Below are 23,069 nucleotides of genomic sequence, written 5' to 3'. Positions count from 1 at the left end.
ATTTCAGAAATACCGAAAAAAAAAGAAATAAATAATTACGCTGTTGAGGTTATGTGGCTATACGCTTCGGGCGAAGACTACGGCGTTCATTTAAGCAAATTACGTTCTATCACGATCGGATCCCATCCCCCCGCGAATGCCCATAACATACACATGTGTGGAAGGGAAGAAACCATCCGGTGGTTCTGGTGGGGCGAGCCGAGGCCGATGGGAGTCGGACTTTTCTCATTATTTTTCAGCTGTTTGATCGATACTTCGCGGGGTATATTTTATATTCGCCCCGATATGGGCACTAAATTATGAAACAACAGCTCCAGCTCGCTCGACACACGGCCCAATGGGGGGAGCACCGGGGGTTTTTATAGTGCAACTTTTGCCCATCGCGCTACAACTTGGGCGTGTATGCGGGTGGGGAGTACGTGCAGTCCTCAGATTTTCCGTATCCGTTAAAGCCTTCATTCAGCTGATAATTGATGGTAATTGAATACGGTGGGTGAATGAGTTCTCGCTGCAATGGACATGTGTGTGTATGTGTGGATCGTTAACAGATTATCGCTTGTCAGAAATCTTTGTGGACTAATCGTTAATGTGGAGATCTGCAGAAATTTAGAACTTCTACTCACGAAAAGGATATCTAATAAACTAGATAAGTTTTCTTCGGGAAACAATACAATGTTTATTAACGCACAAAAAATTGATCGTCTAATCAATTATTTCCCAATAAGAGTGAAGAAATTTGGGCCAGTTGTAAAGTAAAGGGCCATTTATACGTTGCTAGTAGCTGACTTGACAGTGAGCAGCTACTGAGCAGGTGAACTCGCTTGACAATTGGTTGACTCGCCTTGTCCGTTCACACAGTGTGAGCTGCTGGCGAGAAACTAGATACTACAGCCAGGTATGGGCGAAATCGCATCGAAATTCGTTCAACAACACTCACTCACAGATAAAACTCACCCTTCTATTCTCCGTGTATGCCTCACATTATTTGAGACAGAAAATAATAACCTATCATCTTCGCAAAGCTCATGCACGAATTCAACGGAAAAATACTGTCTCGATTCCGCTCATCTATTCTCAGGGAATTTTGCATTCTCTCATTTGCCTCTCGGAGTGACGTTAGATGGTGAGAGAATTAGATTGGAAACTTTTGCTTGAGCCAGCCAGTGTCTCTGTGATACAGTTTACATTCAATTATCGTACATGCAAAATCGTTTGTTTTTCACTCAAATAGCAATCATCGGAGCATCGATCGCGGCAGTAAAATACAGGCAGGTAATTGAAATCGAGTTGTTTCCTGTTCACTATTGTAATGAAATGTTTTTGTTTATAGTATGAAACGATCTAAGCCAACGCAAAAGACAGTATTAACCCAAGTTATTGGTGTGCGGGAAGGTAGATTCATTTGCATTGCCGATAACAAATGCATTTATGAGCAAAAAGTGTTGAATTATGGGAACTTCAAGCGGCATATTAAAAACAAACATCCAAGTGTTTATGATAGGTTGGGGTTGCTATCGTTTGAAGCTGTTGATTCTGATTCATCGACAGTCAACAAAAAAACCTAAAAAACTATTAGTGGAAACAGACAAAGGCAAACCGATATTGGGAACCATGCAACTGTTAACTGAAAGTCATATGTCATATAATTTTTTTGAAAAAGGTTCATACAAAACTCTTCTTGAGTCACAGTACGTAGCTGCAGGTCTTCACATTAACAGGAAGACAATCTCAGACTTGGTTGATAAAGCTGCTATTCTGATGCGTTTTTTTGTTAAGAAAGAAATGGAAACAAAATTAATAAGCCTCAAAATTGACAGCGCTTCACGTAAAAATCGCCAAATATTTGGTTTTAATGCGCAGTACTATCACAATGGCGAAATGTTATTTCGAAATCTTGGTGAGTTTAAACCGTCTGTAGACACTTCATCAAATTTTGAAAGCATTTTTTCTCAACTATTTCAACTTATTTTTCTCTGCAATTAATTTTTTTCAGCCCTAAAGGAAATGCATTGTCGACAGACGAAGGAAAATCTAACAGAAACATTAGAGTATGTGCTCAACCAATATGGTGTTGAATTGAACCAAATTTATTCTGTCGCCCACGATAATGGTAGCAATATGGTGGCGACAGTTGGATTGTTGAAGAAAATGTTAGAGAAACCTAATTTAAATAACTGCCCACCAATTAATTTGCTCCTTGCTAATGAAGAAGCTTGTGGCATTTTCGAGCATGCTGATGATACTTGTAATGACACGGATGACGACGACGACAACGAAGCTGTATCTAAGTATCAGTTTTGTACTCCATCCAATATTGCATTACCTGCAAACGATTTTTTTGATAAAACCCGAGAAGAGACACGATTTGTTGCACCAGGCGAAGAAAACGACGACTATGAATTCGAGGGAATACTTGATAGTACGCGATGTGCGGCGCACACGGCTCAATTGGCTGTGTGGGATGTCATACGTCCATACAAAGAACGTATCGCGAAGATCCAAGGCATAGTTGTAAAGCTGCGAAACCGTAAATATCATAAATGTTTCAAAACTCACGATGCTCATCTACCTCCTATCGCCAATGATACAAGATGGAATGGAAAGTATCTAATGGTGGCATCCCTACTTAAACAACGGCAATTTTTCAATTTGTTGAAGACAAGTTTTCCCGAAACAGGTGAAATCGTATTATTTCCAAATATTTTCATTTTGTATACCATTTACATTTTGTAGATCTTACTCAACACTGGCCATTCATCGAGAAGTTTTGTGAAGCCTTTGAACCTGCTTTCATACTTACGCTTAAACTGCAAAAAGTACATTGTGCATTGTCTGAATTTTACACGTATTGGCTACAGTCCCAAGCAAACCTAGATAAATTAAAAGCCAACGAGCTCGCCGTACAATTGTTAGAGACTTTCAAAACACGAGCTCAAAAACTGGTTAGTACATTGCAGTTCAAAGCATGCATGTACTTAGACCCTAGATATAATTTTTTGGGTGCAAGGCGTATATCTACGAAGGACAAAGCGAAAGTTCAGGTAAGAAGTGTTTTCGTCATTTGATGAATAACGATTATTTGATAAGAAAAAAGTTAAAATGTATTAGCTTCCTAATTTCACAGACATTTCTCCTCAACTTGCATCATCGACTCAATGACATCGAAGGTATAAGAACAGAGCAGACTCCAGCTAGTGAGCCGCAGGACGATTTGGATATATATATCTCGTCATTTTTTGAAGAAGAGAATATTCCGATGGGACTATCACACTCTATCGACGAATCAGTACTTTCTCAAATCAAAGAACTGGGAGATACGGGAGAAAGTACCAATAATTCAGTCCACAATACATGCTGATCCAAATGCTCAATTCGATTTACTTAAGTATTGGGAATCGCAGAAAATAACTTCACCGATACTGTACCGTTTAGCGATGGTAGTTTTAGCAGCCCCTTCTACTCAGGTTGAGAGGGCTTTTAGTGGCCTAAAACTAATCCTCACAGACCATCGAACGCGATTAAGTGAAAATTCAGTGGAAAGTTTGCTTGTGTTGAAACTCAACTCAGATCTACTTCCTAAAGTTGCTGAAATGTTGAGCAATGACATCGGATTGCAAGCTAATATAAATCTTTAGCTTAGTTACCTAAAACATTACTATATATTTATAATGTATTACCTGAATTGATGCTCAGATAAAATAAACGATTGAAATCATATACAATGATCTATTTGTTCCGTTATTAGTCAATTTCCATTCTATTTTATTTCTTTTGAGACAATTTCCGTTGTCTATTGAAATACGTTGAAGAAAACAGTACGTAATATAGGAATATTATATACTGCATTCCATAGGAAATTCCTAGTTATTATTTTATGTAAAATATTTGATAAAATGCACGTTTCAGTTTTAGACGTTTCAGATTCTGACATTCTTATTTGAGAATCCTTATTGGATTCTTCCCTATATTCTGGTTAGATTATCTCATTAAATCTATTTGTAAAGGGGTGCTGCAATGACACTTGCAAAAAAAATGGAGTTTACATGGTTTCGGGACCAAGGGTGCTATATTTTTTAATATTTTTTACAAAACATCCAAAAATCAGAGATATATTATTTTTCGTTTTGGAGTTATGATTTTTTTAAATTAACATGTTTTTAGTCCTCGTTCGATATTCCTCTGTGTGAATAGAATTTCATTTTTCTACAAACGTGATATTTTTTCAAAGAGAACTAGCTCATTGAATTTAATTTAAAATGTCGATTATCTGAATCGGTTCAGTAGTTCAAAAGTTATGATTTTTTGAAAACGTCATTTTTGGAAAAAAGGAGGAAACTGATTTATTTTACTATCGATTAGCTTTGAGAAATCATAATTCAAAAACGAAAAAGAACACATCTCTGATTTTTGAATATATTATGTGAAATTTCCTCAGCTTTTAAGAAAAAATCTAAAAAATTACAGCGCCCTTGATCCCGAGACCATGAAAACTATAAAACCAAATATAATCAATAATCATACGAAGATACAATTCATTATTTTTGCAGCTGTAGCATATTTTTCAAAAAAGACTGGCTAGCTGGTTTAATTTGATATGTCAATCAACCGAATCGATTTAGTAGTTCAAAAGATATGAATTTTTGATAAAAGTCATTTTTCTAAAAAAGGGGAAAATTTAGATTTTTCGGACCACCCTAAATTGAAATGGACACCCTTATGAAAAAATTAAAAAAATACGGGTCTGATATTTTGTGATAAAGAACCAAACTTCCACGAAAATCTGCTATATCGTTTTGGCATGGAATGGCTGATATATAATGCTGATGGAGATACAAGGCTTGAATGCTAACAAGGAAGAGAGTAGAAGGGAAAATAAAATAATACATGAACGCAGATTGAGCCTATTTTGAATCAATCGTTATTTTGTTTCGAGCGATCCTTCCAAAGGAGCATTCATGCATCGAATGTTGTTTTCCATTCTTTGTTTTGTTACGTTCACTCTCAGTTCCGATTGTAGATGGTCGGATAGTGAAAAAAAAATCATCGTGCGATATCACGATTGTTTGCTGCATTCTCTTCGCCATGATTATTCCAAGCAGATACAAGTGTGATTTATAATCAGGTGTGGAGAAATGAGTGAATGAATTTTTCCATACTTGACTACAGCACGGGCACGGGAAGCAATCAGGTCCGAATTTGACAGATGATTGATCCGAAATCGTCTTCTTCATTGGCAGTTTTCGTTTCTGGTTTTTCAGTTGCATTCATCATTACACAATTTTATCGCGAAATACGCGCTTACCGTGTATAAAAATAATTTGAGCTGAATTTCTTCGAACTGAAGGTACTACCTGAAAAAAGCAGAGAGGCAAAGGATTTGGGCCAGGAGTTGGATGCAAAGAAAAGGAGCAACAAATACAACATTGAAGGAACTCTCCGACGATGATCCTCGAGAGTACAGAGCAGTATTGAGAATAACACCTGAACAAGTGGAAACACTGTTGGATTTAATTACACCGAAAATACAACGCCAAACACAAATACACTGATGAGGGATGCTAACCTGCAAGCGTGAAATTAGAAATGACATAGATGTGTCTTTCTTCTGAAATATCGTTCAGATTATTGTCGATATTTTTTTAGAATCTCGAAAGCATCCAAAGCTAAGATAATTTCGGAAGTATGTGATGCTTGAAATGACAGTCTAAAAGAGTTTTTTTTTATTTTATTCATTTCGCCTTACTGCTGTTTTTTGTTTCCGAAAATTTCCGAGTCCTTTAGATGTCCTTTTCGTGAGTAGAAGTTCTAAATTTCCGCAAATCTCCACATTAACGATTAGTCCACAAAGATCTCTGACGAGCGATAATCTGTTAACGATCCACACATACACACACATGCCCATTGCTGCGAGAACTCATTCACCCACTTTATTCAATTGAGACATTTCTTTACATTTGGCATCCCTGACTCGAACGCTAAAGTTTTTTGACGTTTTGAGGGATCACATCATAAAACTCTTTGATAAAGAGCCGTTTTATTTGGTTGTTTGTTTACTCCACCAGTGTTTACAACCGAGTAATGATGACAGAAGGATGGTAATTAGTCATTGGATGGTGCGTATCACGATAGAAGATGCCGAAGTGGAATGAGATATGAATATCGAACACAATTATCAATTTTCTCATCAGTAAAAACATCGAAGATTCCTTCACTTTTTCAATTTTTCTCTTTGTATGAACTTTCCTTGGGTAAAAATGAACACAAGAAAACGGTTAACTTAAACCAGGTCTCGAGCGGGAACACACACTGGGTTTTTATTTATGAAAATTGAAATAAATCGTTCCATATTTCAAGTCATTTTTAACACAACTGATATCATATACTATTCTACACTTACACTTGTGCAAAATGTTCCACAATACAAGATCGGTTGTTGATATGAAATTTCACGAAGCAACCAACAGTAAAGTTCCAAATTTAAATTTTGACGTAGGACTACGTCTAACCTTTCAATATAGGAGTCCATTCCAATATTTCGGTGTGGAAAAGTGTTCAGTTTTTGAACGCTAATATCTCCTCAAATAATGAATGGATTTTGGTTCCAAATGCACACATTGATAGGAAACATCATCAGCAATTGTTTATATCCTACTTATTACGATTTTTTCGCTCAAATAAAGTTCAAATTGATGAAAAATTCCCTACTTTCTCATACATTTTGTCTGCGCTCCCGCAGCAAACAGTTATTTATTACAAGCTTCCACGTGTATGGACGAAACGTATGGACAAGGTGGAGGAGGGGGTCAAAAAGAGATTGCAAAGAAACATAGGCGGTCGCCACAACGTTACATATATGGCCAGGATGTGTGGAATAAAGGTGTGACCGTGTCGTCAATAATTGCGCGAGGGGAAACGGTATAAATATACAAAGGACTGTGGAAAGAGATTTGACTGCAAATAGAGATGTCTAAATTTTTCGTTTTTTCGATTGTCGATTAATCGTGGGGTCATTTTTAAATATTCGATTCATTCGAATAATTGTCTTTCAGTATTCGATTAATCGAGCGAGTTAAATATTTTCTAGGGTTTTCTTTTAAAAATAAAAGTTCGACTGCACTTGTCGGTGATGAAGTTAAGACTATTTTATTTCATCTCTCCAGGCTATATGTAAACTAACTGATGACAGTCCCGCGGTGGTTGTCCACTCAGCAGAAATGATGTTTGTTTATCTGCGGCGGCTCATATCGCTTCTCATGCGATACGCGATTATGCTGACGATGGGCTGGTTGTGTCTAGGGTTCAATCGTTAACTAGCGCATATTTGTTTCTTGTAATCAAAAAGAACAGACATTCATGATACAAAATATGATGGCATAATTTCAAAAGTAACATTAAACATAATTTTGTAATAAACATGGTGTAGAATAATGGATTTTGAATGAAATGGTATTTCAGTATATTGATAAATTTACCATTTCATGATTTTTTGAGGACGATTGAAAAAAAATGGGTGGGTTATATCTACGATATAACCGCAAGGTTGACGTGGGACTACCTTAACTTAGCAATCATTTGTTTGTATTGATTAATTTTTTGATAGAATAAAATAATTTCTAAATTGGATTGAATCCAATATATTTGCTTTGTGAGTAAAAAGGTTGTATAATGCCATGTAAGGTCAATTAATGCATTGTGATAGATTATGTTCTTCGTTACAAATAAATTTAATGACAGTACATTTAGTATGATGACATCTTGGTTTTGAAGTCTGTGCTGCTTCTCCTTTGGCAGAAATATGCCGCATATGCATCACATAGCACTCATCAACAGAAGAGCTTTTCTTTCAACCCAAGCCTGGGGCAATATACATTACAATTCGTGCAGCAGTCTGGGACTTCGGTACGATCTGAAAGCAATCATCGATGGGAGAAAAAAAGAGAGTAAAGCTATTTATTTGTGCTCTGTAGGGTGCCATAATTTACGTATCGAGAATTGATACCTAAAAATAAACAAAATATGGTTAGCATATGCCTTAACATACTCCGACCTGTTCACAGACATCGAAAACTCTCCGCCTCCCCTGTCAGCAGCAATCATTTCTGTCCGATAAGATAGGCACGATGGAAGCGGGGAACTTTCCTCTTCATGAGATTCGCACTTGTTATAAACTTACCCATGCTTACCAAGATTGTGTTCTTCGTTACAAGTAAATTTAATGACAGTCCTTTTACGTTTGGTATGATGACATCTTGGTTTTGGAGTCTGTGTTAGGTAAACACATTTCAGTCGGAACAAAAATACCCCCAACTTTCGTGTATTTGCAATGCAGATTTCTCCAACGCTGTTTGGTTTGGAAATCTGTGTTAGGGAACACATTTTGGTGAGAACAAAAGTCCCCGTACTTCCATGTATTTGCAATGCCGATTTTCCCAAGGCTGCTTGGTTTTGATGGCTGTATTGGGGAAACCGTTAATCGGGCCAATCAAAACGAGGCAGTTAGGACGTTTAGATAACGCTTAACATTTTACAGTTATTCAATTGTTTATCTAATGAGAAATAACATTTTACTAATTGCGATAGAAGCGTAGAAATATTCCCTATCAATTGATGCAAACATCTTTCCGTTCCAGTAAGAAATGCTCAAGTTCTAAGCATTCGTAATCTTTCATTTTTTCTTGCATGTTCCTTGTTTAGGCTTTCATTTTACCCCCCATATACTCCGGTTAGACGTAGTCCCACGTCAAAAGAGCATACCATGAGAATGATGCACCAACATAATTTTTTTTCTGTTCAAAATTACCTATTCTTCGAATGTTGCAGAAATAGCTGATTTGTTTGAATATTTCATTTATTTCATAATCATACTTCTTTTGAACTTATAGCTGCTAGTTCAAAAGAAGTATAATTATAGAATCATTGACCACTAGTATATTTTCCTTGGCACTCTGAATTTGGATACTACTATTTTAGAACGGGAGCTGAGGCTACCTTCTTCAAGTCTGCATTTTACTCCTGCAGATCCTGAATTCTTCTTCCCAGTCTTCTCCACCACCAGGGAATCATTTTTATGCTTCAACCGTAACTGGCATATTCGATGGATTTCGACCGAACACCACGACGGTTAACACTCCTATACTCGCGCATAGGTCTGAGACCGAGAAATCAATATTTCGTTCATTCCTCAGAAAACATCAACACATCGACATTGCGATTCTCTCTAGTTTCGTCATTCGTTGTTCGTCATCGTTTAGCGTATCGTATGAGTTGGTACGAAGGGGACGTGTATAACTTTTTCACCACTTTCAGTCTGAGACACCGACACGAGTATAGGAGTAAAGTTTTTGAACAAGTGACTTTTTTGCTATTTTAGAATATTGTTCAATGAAATGTATAAATTAATGTCAGTGGCGTGGAATATTTATTAAATAAAATGCATAACATCATTTTCGGATTATTCTTATTTGAATTCTGGCCTTTTTGTCACCGAATTGAACGGATTCATATATAATTTGCCGTTAGATTCATACGTGCAAAAGTACAAATGTTTGACATTCGTATAGTTGTTCACTAAACACAATAGTCACACATATACACACTTGTGAAAGAATTGTAAACTGAAAACTATAATTTAATCGGTGGCTTATGGTTATTTTTAACAATTACAGCTTCGGGCTTCGGGAACAATATCGACAATAAAACAAGTCGCAGGAAGTTCCTAAAAATCCTTTTGTCATCTTTTTATGCCCCATAAAAAAACAGGCATTAAGTGAGAGTCTCGACCGAACACTCGTCGGGTGCGGATGAGTTTTTCTTTGCTCCGCGTCTGATTTTTTTTTCTTCTTTGTTTAGCGCGTTTCAACCTGTTTCGGCTCTATTCGCTGCTAGGAATAGTTTGTTGGTGGAAGTTATCGTGAAAATGGTTTCTAGTTTCGTTGTGTTAATGGTGTTGTAATGAAAAAAAATGTTTAAATTCAGTTAATCAGTTTTGTGGTTATTTTACTGGATTATGGCGTTGTTTTTTTTTCAACTCTCTCGTGTACCGTGGTTATGTGTGTATGCGTGGTAGCTTGCTTTTTAGAGCATGTTTTTTACAGCAGTGATATTAAGGATGGAATCCACTAACCACTAATTCTGCCAGCAAAATGATCCAACTGTATCGAGAAACATCCCAGCTAAGTACTATTAACAATTTGTTATTTTTATAACCGATCCGAAATGCAATCCGCTTCAAGTCTCTCGGTGTTGTGTGCGAGAGAGAGAAAGTGTCAGTCAGTAGAAGACTGCGGTGATGGCGGGTGCGGCTGCGTGCGAGAGTGTGGCATTACGATTGCGCGATCGTGGAGGATGACCAGCAAACATGTGATTGTATTGGTGTGGTTGCCTTGCTTCCCAGAACGGACTCGTTTGCTTCGGAAGACCAAGGTAGTTTGATTCTTTTCGTCGGTTGACGTACAGTCGAGTTTTTGTGAGAGGATTGGATCGGAGAGCATATTTTGAATGTGCGATAGCTGACGGATGGAGGCAGGCTGTTTTGTTTGTTCGAGGCAGACGATTTCGGTCACGGCAAGGCGGAGCGGACGGTGTAGCCACGCCGGTGCAGTTCTATGTCGTTGTTTACTTCTCGCAGTTGCGTGAGATTTGTGCAGCCGCATTTTCGCGCGAAGTTGCATTCAATCTAAACGACATTCTAGAGTTTTAGAAGATCCAATAGTTTTAGAGGTTTTTATATATCTAATATTGTCTTCGTGGTAAAGAGCGCATTGACGTCAACGTAACATCGATTTTCTTTTCTTTTAAATCTAGCTAGACGTTGACTTTGATGTGTATGTACAAGCGGCCATAAGATTTCCATGCAAGAATATTCAATGTAGTGTGCGTTTCGACCATGAGAATGTTACGGAGGTCGAGAGAAAAGTTTGAATTAACTTACATTTGTCTCTTTTGCTCACCCATGTTTTTTCTTGGGATTAGTAGTTCACCTTGAATGTCAGTGAGTTCTTCTTGTATGTATCTCCTTTTCGGTTTTTTTTTTGAATAGAGGATTGACGTTGCTTTTCCTTCAATTATGTCATTCTAACCCTTACTATAAGAACAATGATTTCGTTAATAATTGCTCGACTGATTACTTGAGAAATTGTTAGTTTTTATTACAAATCCAAATCGCAGGTATCAAGTTTTCCTTTTCGAGGTTCAAATATAAATTGCAAGACTAGGTTCAAGATGCTAGAGTCCCAATTCGGAAAACTTCCGTGATTTCCGTGTATTATAATGGAAGAGCATGACGTGCGACTAGGCACAAGTATTAAGTCCGATCCGAGTCTGATAAGACCTTATCAGGTGACCCTTCAATATATTCAATCTTCAAATGCATTTGATTTTCGAGTTTTTGCTCCGTTGAACAGAGGAGACTTTTCAGGTTACCGTTCAGCTGCTACGAAATGCATTTGATGTTCGAGTTTTCGTTTCAACGAGTAATTGGGTCCACGCTTACAAAATTAATTCACTTACCAGAGTTATGATCCATTTGCAGAGACCTTTTCAGGTCACCCTTTAATATCTTCATGGCTACGAAATGCATTTGGTTTTCAAGTTTTCGTTTCGTCAAGTGATCTCTAGTTTGCGTTAGCATAATCACATCACTTACCACAGTGAATCCTGATTATTTCCCCTTCCCACTAACAAACTATCCCTTCCATGATAAACGCTAGGGAACCACGCTATAGAGGCGACCCTTCTGGCCTTCGGGCGGCGAATATCATACTAACTTTCCTACCCTTCCCCTGGTGACTGTAAGGACGTGGCCGGCGTCGTTATTGATCATTGAAAGCTCGAATCACCGAAAATTGCACAACGAGAATGATTTGCTAGTCCCAAGCGTCATTCTGTGTGTTCTTTGTGCAATTTGGTTGGTTCAGGTCAATCACGGAGAGCAACTACGAATTGTACAGTCTACCCAAGCTCAAGCTCAAGCTCAAGCTCATAAAAAAACAGGCATTAAGTTTTTGTTAACCAAGAACACAGAAACAAAGAATATTAGATATAGGAAAACTTGAAATTCCAGAACCCTTATCATCTGGTAACTATCTAGACAGTCGTTATACATTATTCTCTTCAAAAAAGTAATCTGTAATAATCTAAAAACACGCTACAACTGCATGAACTAGATGACTATTAAAACTGAATGAAGAAGAAGAAAACATTTTTTCTGGACATTTTTCATTCAATTATACCCTCTTCTTCAAATAAATACCAATAAAGCTAAAAAATATACAATAGCAATATCACGAAGAAGTTCAACTTTCGGTCTGTGACTGTTATGATTTTGCACGCAAGTACAGGAAGGTTAAACAAATTTTGCAGTGGAGCCGATCTGGCGTGGAGGTAACATCCATACTTCTCACGCTCAAGATCACGAGTTCAATTCTCACTCCCGACATTCTTCCAAAATGGAAGGAAAAGTGACGAACCAGCCAGAAGCGTTGAAAGTCACTATAATACAGAAAAAAAAAACAAATTTTGCACTGAACTTTTTGAAAAAATGGTTCCCTTTTTCATTAATCGCGATTACTTTGATAATTATCCGATGTATTCATATTTTGATTTTTCATTATTCGATACAAAATTCCTCGAATAAAATTGTAGATATTCGATTATTTGAATCTATCGAACGATTAACCGACGTCTCTAACTGCATAACGCGGGAAAAATATCTCCATCACCAACCGACACCGAGAGTCGATTTATTCTCTTGAGCTGAAACATATAATAAGATAGAGTATATTACAAACCATACTTTAACCGTAAAAGACTTACCTTTCCACTTTTCAATGCTTTTAATGCCACCAAAATACTACATCAATTCCTCTGTACATTTTGATCTGTTCATGAAGGAGAAAATCCATGGAATTCCAGATTATCATCGATCGGGGATCCTTTTCGAGGTTCAAATATAAATTGCAAGACTAGGTTCAAGATGCTAGAGTCCCAATTCGGAAACTTCCGTGATTTCCCATACATTTTACCTCGATATAACATACACATTTCCAAAGTGTAAAGGAAAATAAATCAATATTTTTTTCCTGATAGAACAATGAATTATCTGTATTGTTGTGATACTAAAACAAGTTCTGTACCTTCAATCAATCCCGAAATACAGCTGGTTTTGTGATTCAGAATTCTAAATGAATTAAGCTTTAATCAACAGTACGAAGGGAAACATCATGAGAAAGACTGGCTTCGTCTTCTGATTGAAGTTATTCATTAACTTTAGTAAAACAGCAACACAATAATGTATTATAGACTACGTTTGTGAGTACTTTATTATGCTTCGATATAACGTACAATTCGATACAACGTACAATTTTGAAAGTGAAATGTACGTTATATCGAAGTTTACCTGTATATGTCTTCTTAAAAGTTATCGATCTTCGTGTGAAATCAAATCCCTTCTTACTAACAATAGAATAAGGTGAAATGTAAATACATATTAGATATAAGATAGGCTTAAGAATTGAGTATGATGAATGTGAGTGTGAACATTGTCAACATACTTTTCCTGAAAAAAATGTCACCCTTCTAAACTCGAGCAAACCGCGAGTAATCGGTTCTCTACTTCATTAACACTAGAATTAATGAAAAATGTTTATATATACTTGTAACAATACAGATAAGAGTTTGGCTCCTTTAAAGTTATGTAACTGTAAAAATTATGCCTGTAAAAATAAACGATTTAATAAAAAAAAATAATGCTACCAAAACAATTCCATACACAAAGAGCAAAAAAAATATTGCAAAATATTGCTGATTGTTTACATACAAAATCCAAGATGGCTGAAAGGCCTTTCTCATAAGTCGCTACCGTATTGTATTTATCGTGCTATATGGCTATATAAAGTGAGAAAAAGCAGGAAAGACGCTATCTTGAAATTGATTTCCAGCATAAGAGATATCGTTGCATTTGCCGGGGATGTATGCAATGCGATACCGCAAGAGTGAGAGACAGGAGTTTAAATCCCTATCGAAGTTTGTTAAAAGCGGTGGAAGCATCGCGCCGGATGAATGAGTGGCTAATCGCGCTCGATTTGATAGAATGCTGGAGTTTTTAAACGGTTTTATTTAGCTGTGACATATTTGTATGTTTGTATGTAACATGTTTGTCTATGGCGCTGTACCGCATTAATTGAAATTTGACCTCTTTCCTGCTGACCGGTTGATCTGAAATTTGAAACACACCTCTATCTCTGCAGTCATTATAAAACTGCGTATTTCATGATCTTGAAAATCCGAGATGGCGACCGTTACATATTTTCTCAAAGCCCCATCAATTTGGGTATCAAATGAAAGGAATTGACTAGTAGTTTTTTTATGAAAATGCACAGTTTTTTATGAAAATGCAAATCCAAAATGGCCGCCACCACAAAATGGCGGATTACATCTTTTCTCTAAACCCCATCAATATGGGTATCAAATGAAGGAGTGCAAAGCCCAATTATATCACGATACCAGACGGTAAATTCCTATTACGATATGCTTGCCATCAAGTGTGTGTTCGTTGCCAGCTGAACAATAACCCCTACAACATTTGCACCGCACGACATTTGCACGACAAATTTTGATTTTTGACGTAGGACTACGTCTAACCGGAAGATATAGGGGGTGAAATGGAATTCTAGGCACTGAACAAGTAGGAAAAAATGCAAGATTTGAAACGCTTATAACTCGAGCATTTCTCAATAGATCGCAAAGGTTTTTGCATCAATTGATAGGAAATATATCTACGCATCTATCATAACGAATAACATTTCATTTTTCATGAGATAAATAATTGAATAATTGTGAAATATCAAGCGTTGTCAAAATGCACTATGTGCCCATTTTTTATTGGTCCATTTTGTGCTCCTCAAATCATACCGACCAAAACGGGGAACCAGAGCAGCAGCGAAATAGAATGAAGCACGATTGGAAAGGAAAAAGAAAAAAAATGAACGAAACATTGGTCGCCGTCTCACACATGCGTCATTCTCGAGCCAGCCAGTCAGCTTAAAAATCCCCGCTCCGCTGCCGTAACGATCATTCTCATTCAAACCGTACACCACATCGGTTCGCATCACAACACATCAACAAACCAACCCAAGCAGCCATGTCTGGACATGGTAAAGGAGGAAAAGTGAAGGGAAAGGCAAAATCCCGCTCGAACCGTGTTGATCTGGAGTTCCCCGCAAGGGTAGCTAGGCCGAGCGCGTTAGTACCAGTGCACCAGTCCACCTAGTCGGCGTTATATAGTTTCGGCCGCCGAAGTGATCAAGTTGGCTGCCAAAACTGTTCGCGACGATAAGAAAACCCGCATTCGGAACAGACCACATTCGGTTCGGTGGACATCAAGACAACAACGGGCAGTTGCAGCGAGTGGCGAGTGGCAAACGCAATCGCAAAACGGCATCAGGTAGCAGAAGAAAAAAGTTTGTTCTTTATACAAACTGCTTTGGTGGCAAATCCAGAACAAGGCGGCATCGAGGGCGTTCGAAATGTTTTTTTTTTTCAAAACCACGAGTACTAAGTTTTCTAAATTGGAACCATTCCATAAAACAAGGCGCTTTTCAGGGCCATTAAACCTTCCAAAAAAGAGTTTAGGAAATACAGTTCAATGCTTTCTAAAACAATATCCAAAATAATAATAAAACACAAATTGATTTTTTCATAATTTGTTTGCCAGGATATGATGAGTATGTGAATTTGGCAGTTGTTCTGAGCTTAATGATTTTCACCAATTCTTAAATTGCTCCTAGATTGAAAGTACAGTAATTTACACTTATCTCGACATTTAGCTAATTGGACGGACCTGTAATGCGACATATTTATTTGGACATTTTTGTAAACATAGAGTTCGGGGTCCAAATTATGACCCCACATTGAAAGTCGACACTGTACCACTGTCATCGCAAATGTTCAATTACAGTCACCTCAAATCCGATACTGAGTGGTGGTAATGCGACGTGCCATTGAATGTAATTTACTGTAAAATATGTCACAAGCTGGATGGGAAGAAATGTTCCAACTGTGAAAGCTGTGGCGAGTAGCAAATGCAATCGCTAAACAGAAAGGTTTAGCCGAACAAGATGGGGATATCGAGTGATAACAAAACAATAAACTCTTTAGATTGAAGATAATTTTGTGATCCTGAAAAGGACCCTTTTTAGCCTGCATGTGAATCCAACGAGCGAACAAATCGTAATGAATGTATTTTTTTGCCATCGCTCCCTTTTAACGCTCATTCGTTCGTCTCGTTGGACTCGCCCCTCTGGCTGAGTCTGCCGATTTGTCTCTATCCTGTGAGTGTGTACCGCTAGAGTATAAAACACGCGGACCCCAAAAAAATATCTTATTTTCTTTCAAACCGTAAACCCGTGTGGTTGTACGGTATCGGCATCGTGGACGTAACAAAGGAGGACAAGTTAAGGGAAAGGCAAAGTCTCATTCGAACCGTGCAGGTCTCCAGTTCTCTGTTGGTCGCATTCACTGATTGCTCCGCAAGGGTAACTAGGCCGAACGGATTGGTGCCGGAGCACCAGTATACCTAACAGCGATTATAGAGTTTCGGCCGTCGGAGTGCTCGAGTTGGCTTGCAAAGCTGCTCACGACAATCAGAAAACCCGTATCAAGAACAGAGCAGCTTCGGTTCGGCGCTCATCAAGGTAACAATTAGTTTCAGTGAGTGGCAAAGTGTTTCTCCAGCACGTCGCATTAAATGTAATTTACTGAACAACATGTCACAAGCTGGATGGGAAGAAATTTTCCAACTGTGAAAGCTGTGGCGAGTGGCAAACGCAATAGCTAAACAGGAAGGTTCAACCGAACAAGATGGGAATATCGAGTGATAACAAAAACACAACACCAAAGGTTCTTTTCAGAACCATCAACATATTCATAAAGAGAAAATAGTAAACTAATCCATTTTTCAGGTAGATAGGTAGATATTCACGTAGGAGAAGAAAATAAAACAATATATTTAAAATACAAGTTACAATTTCAGCTGGTGGAGTTTCTTTTTAAAAAAGGGAATCACACCTGCTGTCAAGGGAGTCTAAATCAGAACTGACTTTATTTGTTGCTCGAAATGAATTTACAATAAAATGCTTATTCTACAAAAACCTACACCTGGCGACAAGTCGATCGGACGATCGATTGCGCTTGCCTAACTCAGCACTAAATGTGTACTTTGGTGCCATGTGTATCTGCGTGTAACTGCCCTCCTCCTAAGTGTTGATCCTCCTGGTTCAACGGTCCGAAGGGTCAATGGTCAGACTCCTAACGACTGGGGTTGGAATAAAAAAGTAGGTTTATTGTTGCTAGCCATCTCCGGTTCGTCTGCTCTGGTTTCTGTTATGATAACTGTAGCTGACTGACGTCTGATCCTGAATAAGACATAAAAAGTAAACAGAAGCATTATTGTTGATGAGGAGGTTAATCCTCCAATGAGTGTCCAATGATGTGTCTCCGATGTCAATTGCAGCTTTTCCAAACGTTCCAAATTCTTGTGGTGCAACTTGTTCAATGTATGAATATCCATGGGATAATCGATGTGGTGCTGAGAGATTTCTAAACCTATAGAGGGTAGGTAGATCGGTTGGTTTATTATTTCGATCACTTGGTTTGTGAACGAATAGTTTCTTATTGATACCGAACAATTCTGATAAGTGATCAAAAATGATCCTGTTAGGTTTCTGTTCGATATTCCACAAGTGTTTCGTAATGTGTCATTCACCTCATTCAATAACAGAGTTGTTTGACTCATTTCGGTTACTATTGGATGATGTAAAATTTGTTCGTAATTGCATCTGCTGTTTTTGCCAGATATTATGTTAAAAATGCAACTGTTTTCTGGGACATCTTCAAGATCAGACAGATTACATAGGCTCCAATTGCCTAATTTACGACAAATATCAGTTTTAATGTAGAGTTTATCGTCACCGTAGAGGTATTCGTTGCCATCCAGTTTTATGCGTTTCGAGTTGGATATTACGGGTTCAATTTTAAGATGTTGGTACGTTAGGTTTCCAAAGTGGGGGATGTTGATGATGTACAAGATGTTCTCTCCGTTGGTTCCAATGGTGGTGGTCGCAAAGCCGAGTGCCTCATCCAAAAGTACTGGGGAGATTCCCTGCTTGCTAAGAATCTGACCTATCAAATCGATCTCTTTAGAGTTGAGCAGTTTTCTGTTTATTATTTCTAGTCTTGCTAGTAGTATTGCATCGTGAATGTTACTGATTTCTTCATTTAGAATGTCTAAATTCATTATAATGTTCAAAAGATCTATTGCTGTATTCGTTTTTTCGTTAGAAATAATCAATTTGTTGATGCTATCCGTTATATTATCTACCCCTTGGTACAGTTCGTCATTTATATTGATTTGTTTGTTGTTGTTGTCCGAGATATCACTTAAATCTTTATTTATAATTTTGAGGTCGTCAACGTCTGGGGAGCCGGACATCCATTTCCAGGCTCTGCCAAGTGCATCCCAGCGTTTCATTCGTCCGGGTTTGATTTGTTTCAGGTTGTTCTCGAGTTCGAGGATTTTTCGTCTTAGTATGGTTGTTATCTCGTTATCATTGTCTTGTCGAATAAGTACTTGGTCTTTTATGTCCAGTAGTGTTTGTTGTATGAAAGTGGTATTTATCTCATGAACTATCTTCTTATAGCCCTCTATAATCTTGCAATTTTCTAGATGGACAACAGCTACATGGTCTTGATTTACATTCCTGATAATAATATTTCCAAGCGCAGCTTGAACCCTGAAAGATTAAGATTTCAAACTAATATTTTTTACATTCGTTTTGTGTAATTTGGAGTTTCTCTCATTTTTGAAGGTGACTTCGTTATTTTCTTGCACATGGGTTTTTTTAAACAATTTTTTTATGTTTCGGCTTTATAATTTTATCCTTAGTGTAAACCATTTGACCTACTTCTAACTGTGGGGCGGATTTTCTATTTTTATTGAACTTTTCTAATTGTTTTGTTTGGGCTTCTTTGATTTTTACTATAGTTTCGTCGTACATTTTCTGTCTAATTTGTTCTAGTCGATCTGGGTCGATTGGTACGTCTGAGTCTTGTCTTTTTCCAAATAGAATTTCTTTAGGTTTCTTTAAAGTAACTGAGTGGATCGTGTTATTATACTTTTCCACAACTATGTGAATTATGTTACGGGGAGGTAGACGGGGGGTTAGTTGTTTTTGGATTCTGTAAAGTTCGATGATGGTAGAATGAAATCTTTCTACCGGTCCGTTTACTTCGGATTTACTATTGGGAGTTAGGTATACCCTTACATTTAAATCTATCAATTTTCCACGAATATCGGGTGATTGAAAAGCACGTTCGTTGTCAACAACGATTGCATTTAGGACTATGAAGGTTGTTACTGTTTCCCATATTGCTTGACCAATATGGACAGCGTGTCGGGATTTGATGGGGATCATTCGTCCAAACTTACTAAATTTATCAAGGCTTGATAAAAAGTAGTTGGATTCGATTTGGAAAACGTCTATGTGAAGAATTTCATATGGAAGATTAGGTGTTGGTGTTTCTTGAAGTGGAATCAAAAGAGGCTGTCTGTCATATTTGGTTTCATTGCAGAGATCGCAAACACGCACATACTGACGAATTTTATCAGTTAATTTCGGAAAATAATATTTCCTCAAAATTTGTTGTTTATTTTCGTCGATACCACGGTGTGCTCTCTCATGTGTCTCCTGTATTATTCTCTGTTGTACGTCCGGGTCGGTTATGTCTTGAAGAATGTTTTGCGTGAATCGAATTTTCAAAAGGCCGGATCGGCTGAAAAACTTTTTGTAAATTTCTTGTAGTTGGCCTAAGATTGCTTCGGTTGTGTGTAAACCAATCAGTTTTGAAGGTGCAAAAAATTCTTTCATTAAAGCTGTTAAAATTGGTTCGTCGTATCTAGTCCTTTTTATCGTTATTCTTGTGAAACCGGGAAAGGGGTTAGTGGTTATTACGTCGGGTGCTGTGTCTGTTGTTTCTAAAATTATTTGTAGGCGAAAGGCATTCAAAGGGGCTTCTGTTGAGATGATATAATTATTATCATCATCATCGGCAGAGTGTTGCGTCGGTGTTAATGAGTTGACCTGCAAACGACTCAATGCATCAGCAACAACATTGGATTTACCGGGCTTGTAAACTATTTCATAGTCGTGCTCTTCCAGGTAAGATTTCCAGCGTTTGAGCTTTGCATTAAAATTTTTCGCGGATAACGAGAAAGTTAACGGTTGGTGGTCAGTCAGTATGACAAATTTTTGGCCGTAAATATAATTCCTGAAAACTTTCAGTGCCCAGTGAATTGCAAGCATCTCTTTTTCCGTAGCGGAAAAGTTCTCTTCCGTACGATTAAGAGTGCGAGATGCAAAGTGAATAGGTTTGTCTTTACCCATCTCACCTTGGCTTAGAACAGCGCCAATCGCGTAATTCGATGCATCTGTAGTAATTAGGAATGGTTTTTTGAAATCGGGGTAAATTAAAATGTCGGCACCAGTAAGAATCGACTTCAAATTTTCAAAACTTTCTTTGGCATTGATATCAAGTTTGATTGCTTTTTTCGAATCTATATTCCTCTCCCCTCTCAAAAGGTTTGTAAGAGGTTTTGCTATTTTGGCAAAATAATAGCCAATTAAGCCTAAAAAGCTTCTAATTTCTTTAATACTTTTTGGTTCTGGCCATTTCAGAATTACTTCAATTTTCTTATTATTCGGTTGGATCCCATTTTCTGTGATAACATAGCCTAAGAATTCAACTGATTTCCTGAGGAACTCAGATTTATCTAGTTGAACCTTGAGATTTGCCTCGTAAAGAGCTTTCAAAATAATTTTCAAGTTGTTGTTGTGTTCATCTAGCGTCTTACCAAAGATGACACAATCGTCAATATAAACATAACACCTTTTTCCGATGTGCTCACGAAGTACATCGTCCATAGCTCTTTGAAAAATAGCCGGTGCATTTTTGAGCCCGAATGGCATACGCACAAATTCATACTTGCCATTGTTAACCGAAAATGCGGTTTTTTCTATGTCAGAGCGTTTCATCTTTATTTGATGAAAGCCAGAAGCTAGATCTAAAGTGGTAAAATAACCATTTCCACCTAGCTGATCTAAAATATTCGAAATTTCCGGCATGGGGTAACGATCTGAAATTGTTTTCTGGTTCAAATTGCGATAATCGATTACCAGTCGAAATTTCTTCTGTCCAGATGCGTCCATTTTTTTCGGCACAATCCATACAGGAGAGTTCCAAGGGGATCTCGAAGGTCTTATTATTCCATCAGCTAATAATTTTGAAATCTGTTTATCAACCTCTTCTCTATAAGCTGCTGGATAGAGATAGGATTTCTGATATACGGGTATATCATCTTGTGTTCTTATAGTGCATTCGACATTCGTAGTACATGTTAGAGAATTATCAGGGCAGTGAAATACCTCTGGACATGAATTAATGATGGAAAACAATGATTGTTTTTCAGTCGGTGTTAGATGTGATGTTCTAACAACTGTACTCAAATTGTTGACATTGTTTAATCTTCTTTGTGAAGGAGTTGGGGAATAAAAGTATAGAGGAATTTTCAAATTTTGTTTTTCTCCTGAAACATATAAATTTTTTTTATTTGTCATGAGGTTAAAACTCTCATTGAAGATTATTTCGGTTCCGATTAAACCATCGAAGAAGGGATGAAAATCGAAGACTAGAAATTCAAATTTGTTGTCTACGATAGGTTGAAAAATGTCTAATTTAACTACTTCGGAAACGTAATCTTTACCTGTTACACCCTTTACTGGTTCATTTGGAATTTTATGTACGATTTTTCCAGAATTGTAAGCCCATTTTCTAGAGATTAAATTTATGTTAGCGCCACTATCGACGAGAATTTTAATTTCACCTCTTGTCGTGGGCACTTTTATGTAAGGTAGCGGAGAAACTTGTGTTCTTAATCGCACCATTTGCTCATCCATTTCATGTCTCTTTCTAAAAAATTGACAGTGTTTTCATCTTCTGATTCGTTGGAAACTTCTTCTTGATCATAATCAGTTTTCACATCTTCAGTTTGAAGAAGATATTCTTCTTCTGTTGGTAATTCTTCTAATTGATGCGCTACTCGTTTTGGTTCCGGTAACTGATATTGCATCGAGGCCGATGAGGGCCTAGAAAATTTTTGCCGATTACCGTAATCAACCATTCTAGAGCGTATGGACTGATCAACGTCCATCGGTTCTACTTTCTGCTGTTGGGTGTTGTATTTGTTGGGAAAGTTTAACTTGGGAGGAAGATTTGGCTTTTGTTGAAAGTTTCCTTGATTAGTGGGATGTTGGAAATTCCTTTGGTTCATAGGTTGTTGAAAGTTTCTTTGGTTTATTATTTGGAATGGCTTTGAAGGCCGTGGTGGTGGAAGCGGTTGCGGAATATTAGATCTGGGAGCAGGAGCCGGTGCGTAATTATGTCCTTTGAAAGGAACATTTCTTGCGTCTAAATTTTGATAGTCTATACAATAGTGATATGCTCTTGCGAGGCTTTCTGGTTTAAAATTTTTGCAGAACATCGAAAGAGGTTCCCCTAGACCTCTTATAAACGTGTCTAGGGCGATCATATTGTACAGTTTTATTAGAGTTGACTCGTGGCCTTTCCATGCTTCGTCCATGACAATTGCTGAACTGATCAGCGTTACAATTTCGGTGATCTTGCTGTAGTAAGATTCGATTGATTCACCTCGAGATCTGGAAGTAGATTTTAGTTGGTGATCCAATGTCATCAGATCACGTTTATCAGAGTAATAAAGGCGAAGAACTTCCTTTATACTCCTCCAATCATTTGGGGTGTTGTTCGTGATCAAAATATCACTAGCTTCACCTTTAATTTTTCGTCGAATAGTTTTTAAAATGAGATAATATTGGAAGGAATCTTGTTTGTCTTGGAAAAGTTCCAAGATTTCTTCCACATCAAGAATGAACTGGGATAGATTTCTGGGGTTTCCCACAAAATCTGGCAGATCGGACACGATAGCAGGAATTTTGCCTCTC

At 37.6% G+C, this 23,069-nt stretch overlaps 1 protein-coding gene across 1 annotated transcript; it reads left to right on the top strand.

Moving 5' to 3' along the window:
• Positions 1-1,878: 1,878 nt before the first annotated feature.
• Positions 1,879-18,229, top strand: LOC129761625 (uncharacterized). Its single transcript, XM_055759361.1, has 4 exons — positions 1,879-1,897; positions 1,994-2,677; positions 2,734-3,041; positions 18,050-18,229. The coding sequence occupies exons 1-4, from the start codon at positions 1,879-1,881 to the stop codon at positions 18,227-18,229; spliced, it is 1,191 nt and encodes a 396-aa protein (XP_055615336.1).
• Positions 18,230-23,069: the final 4,840 nt, after the last annotated feature.

Source organism: Toxorhynchites rutilus, chromosome 1 (assembly GCF_029784135.1).
Source record: "Toxorhynchites rutilus septentrionalis strain SRP chromosome 1, ASM2978413v1, whole genome shotgun sequence".
NCBI lineage: Eukaryota > Metazoa > Arthropoda > Insecta > Diptera > Culicidae > Toxorhynchites > Toxorhynchites rutilus.
Note: the sequence above shows the minus strand (reverse complement) of the source record. Positions and strands in the feature narration are given on the sequence as shown.

What these genes read in the sequence shown, in the direction of transcription:
- LOC129761625 (XM_055759361.1), top strand. An exon ending in GACAAGTTTTCCCGAAACAG is followed by an intron (nt 2,678 to 2,733) that starts GTGAAATCGTAT and finishes TACATTTTGTAG; the next exon opens with ATCTTACTCAACACTGGCCA. An exon ending in AGGACAAAGCGAAAGTTCAG is followed by an intron (nt 3,042 to 18,049) that starts GTAAGAAGTGTT and finishes TTGGTACGTTAG; the next exon opens with GTTTCCAAAGTGGGGGATGT.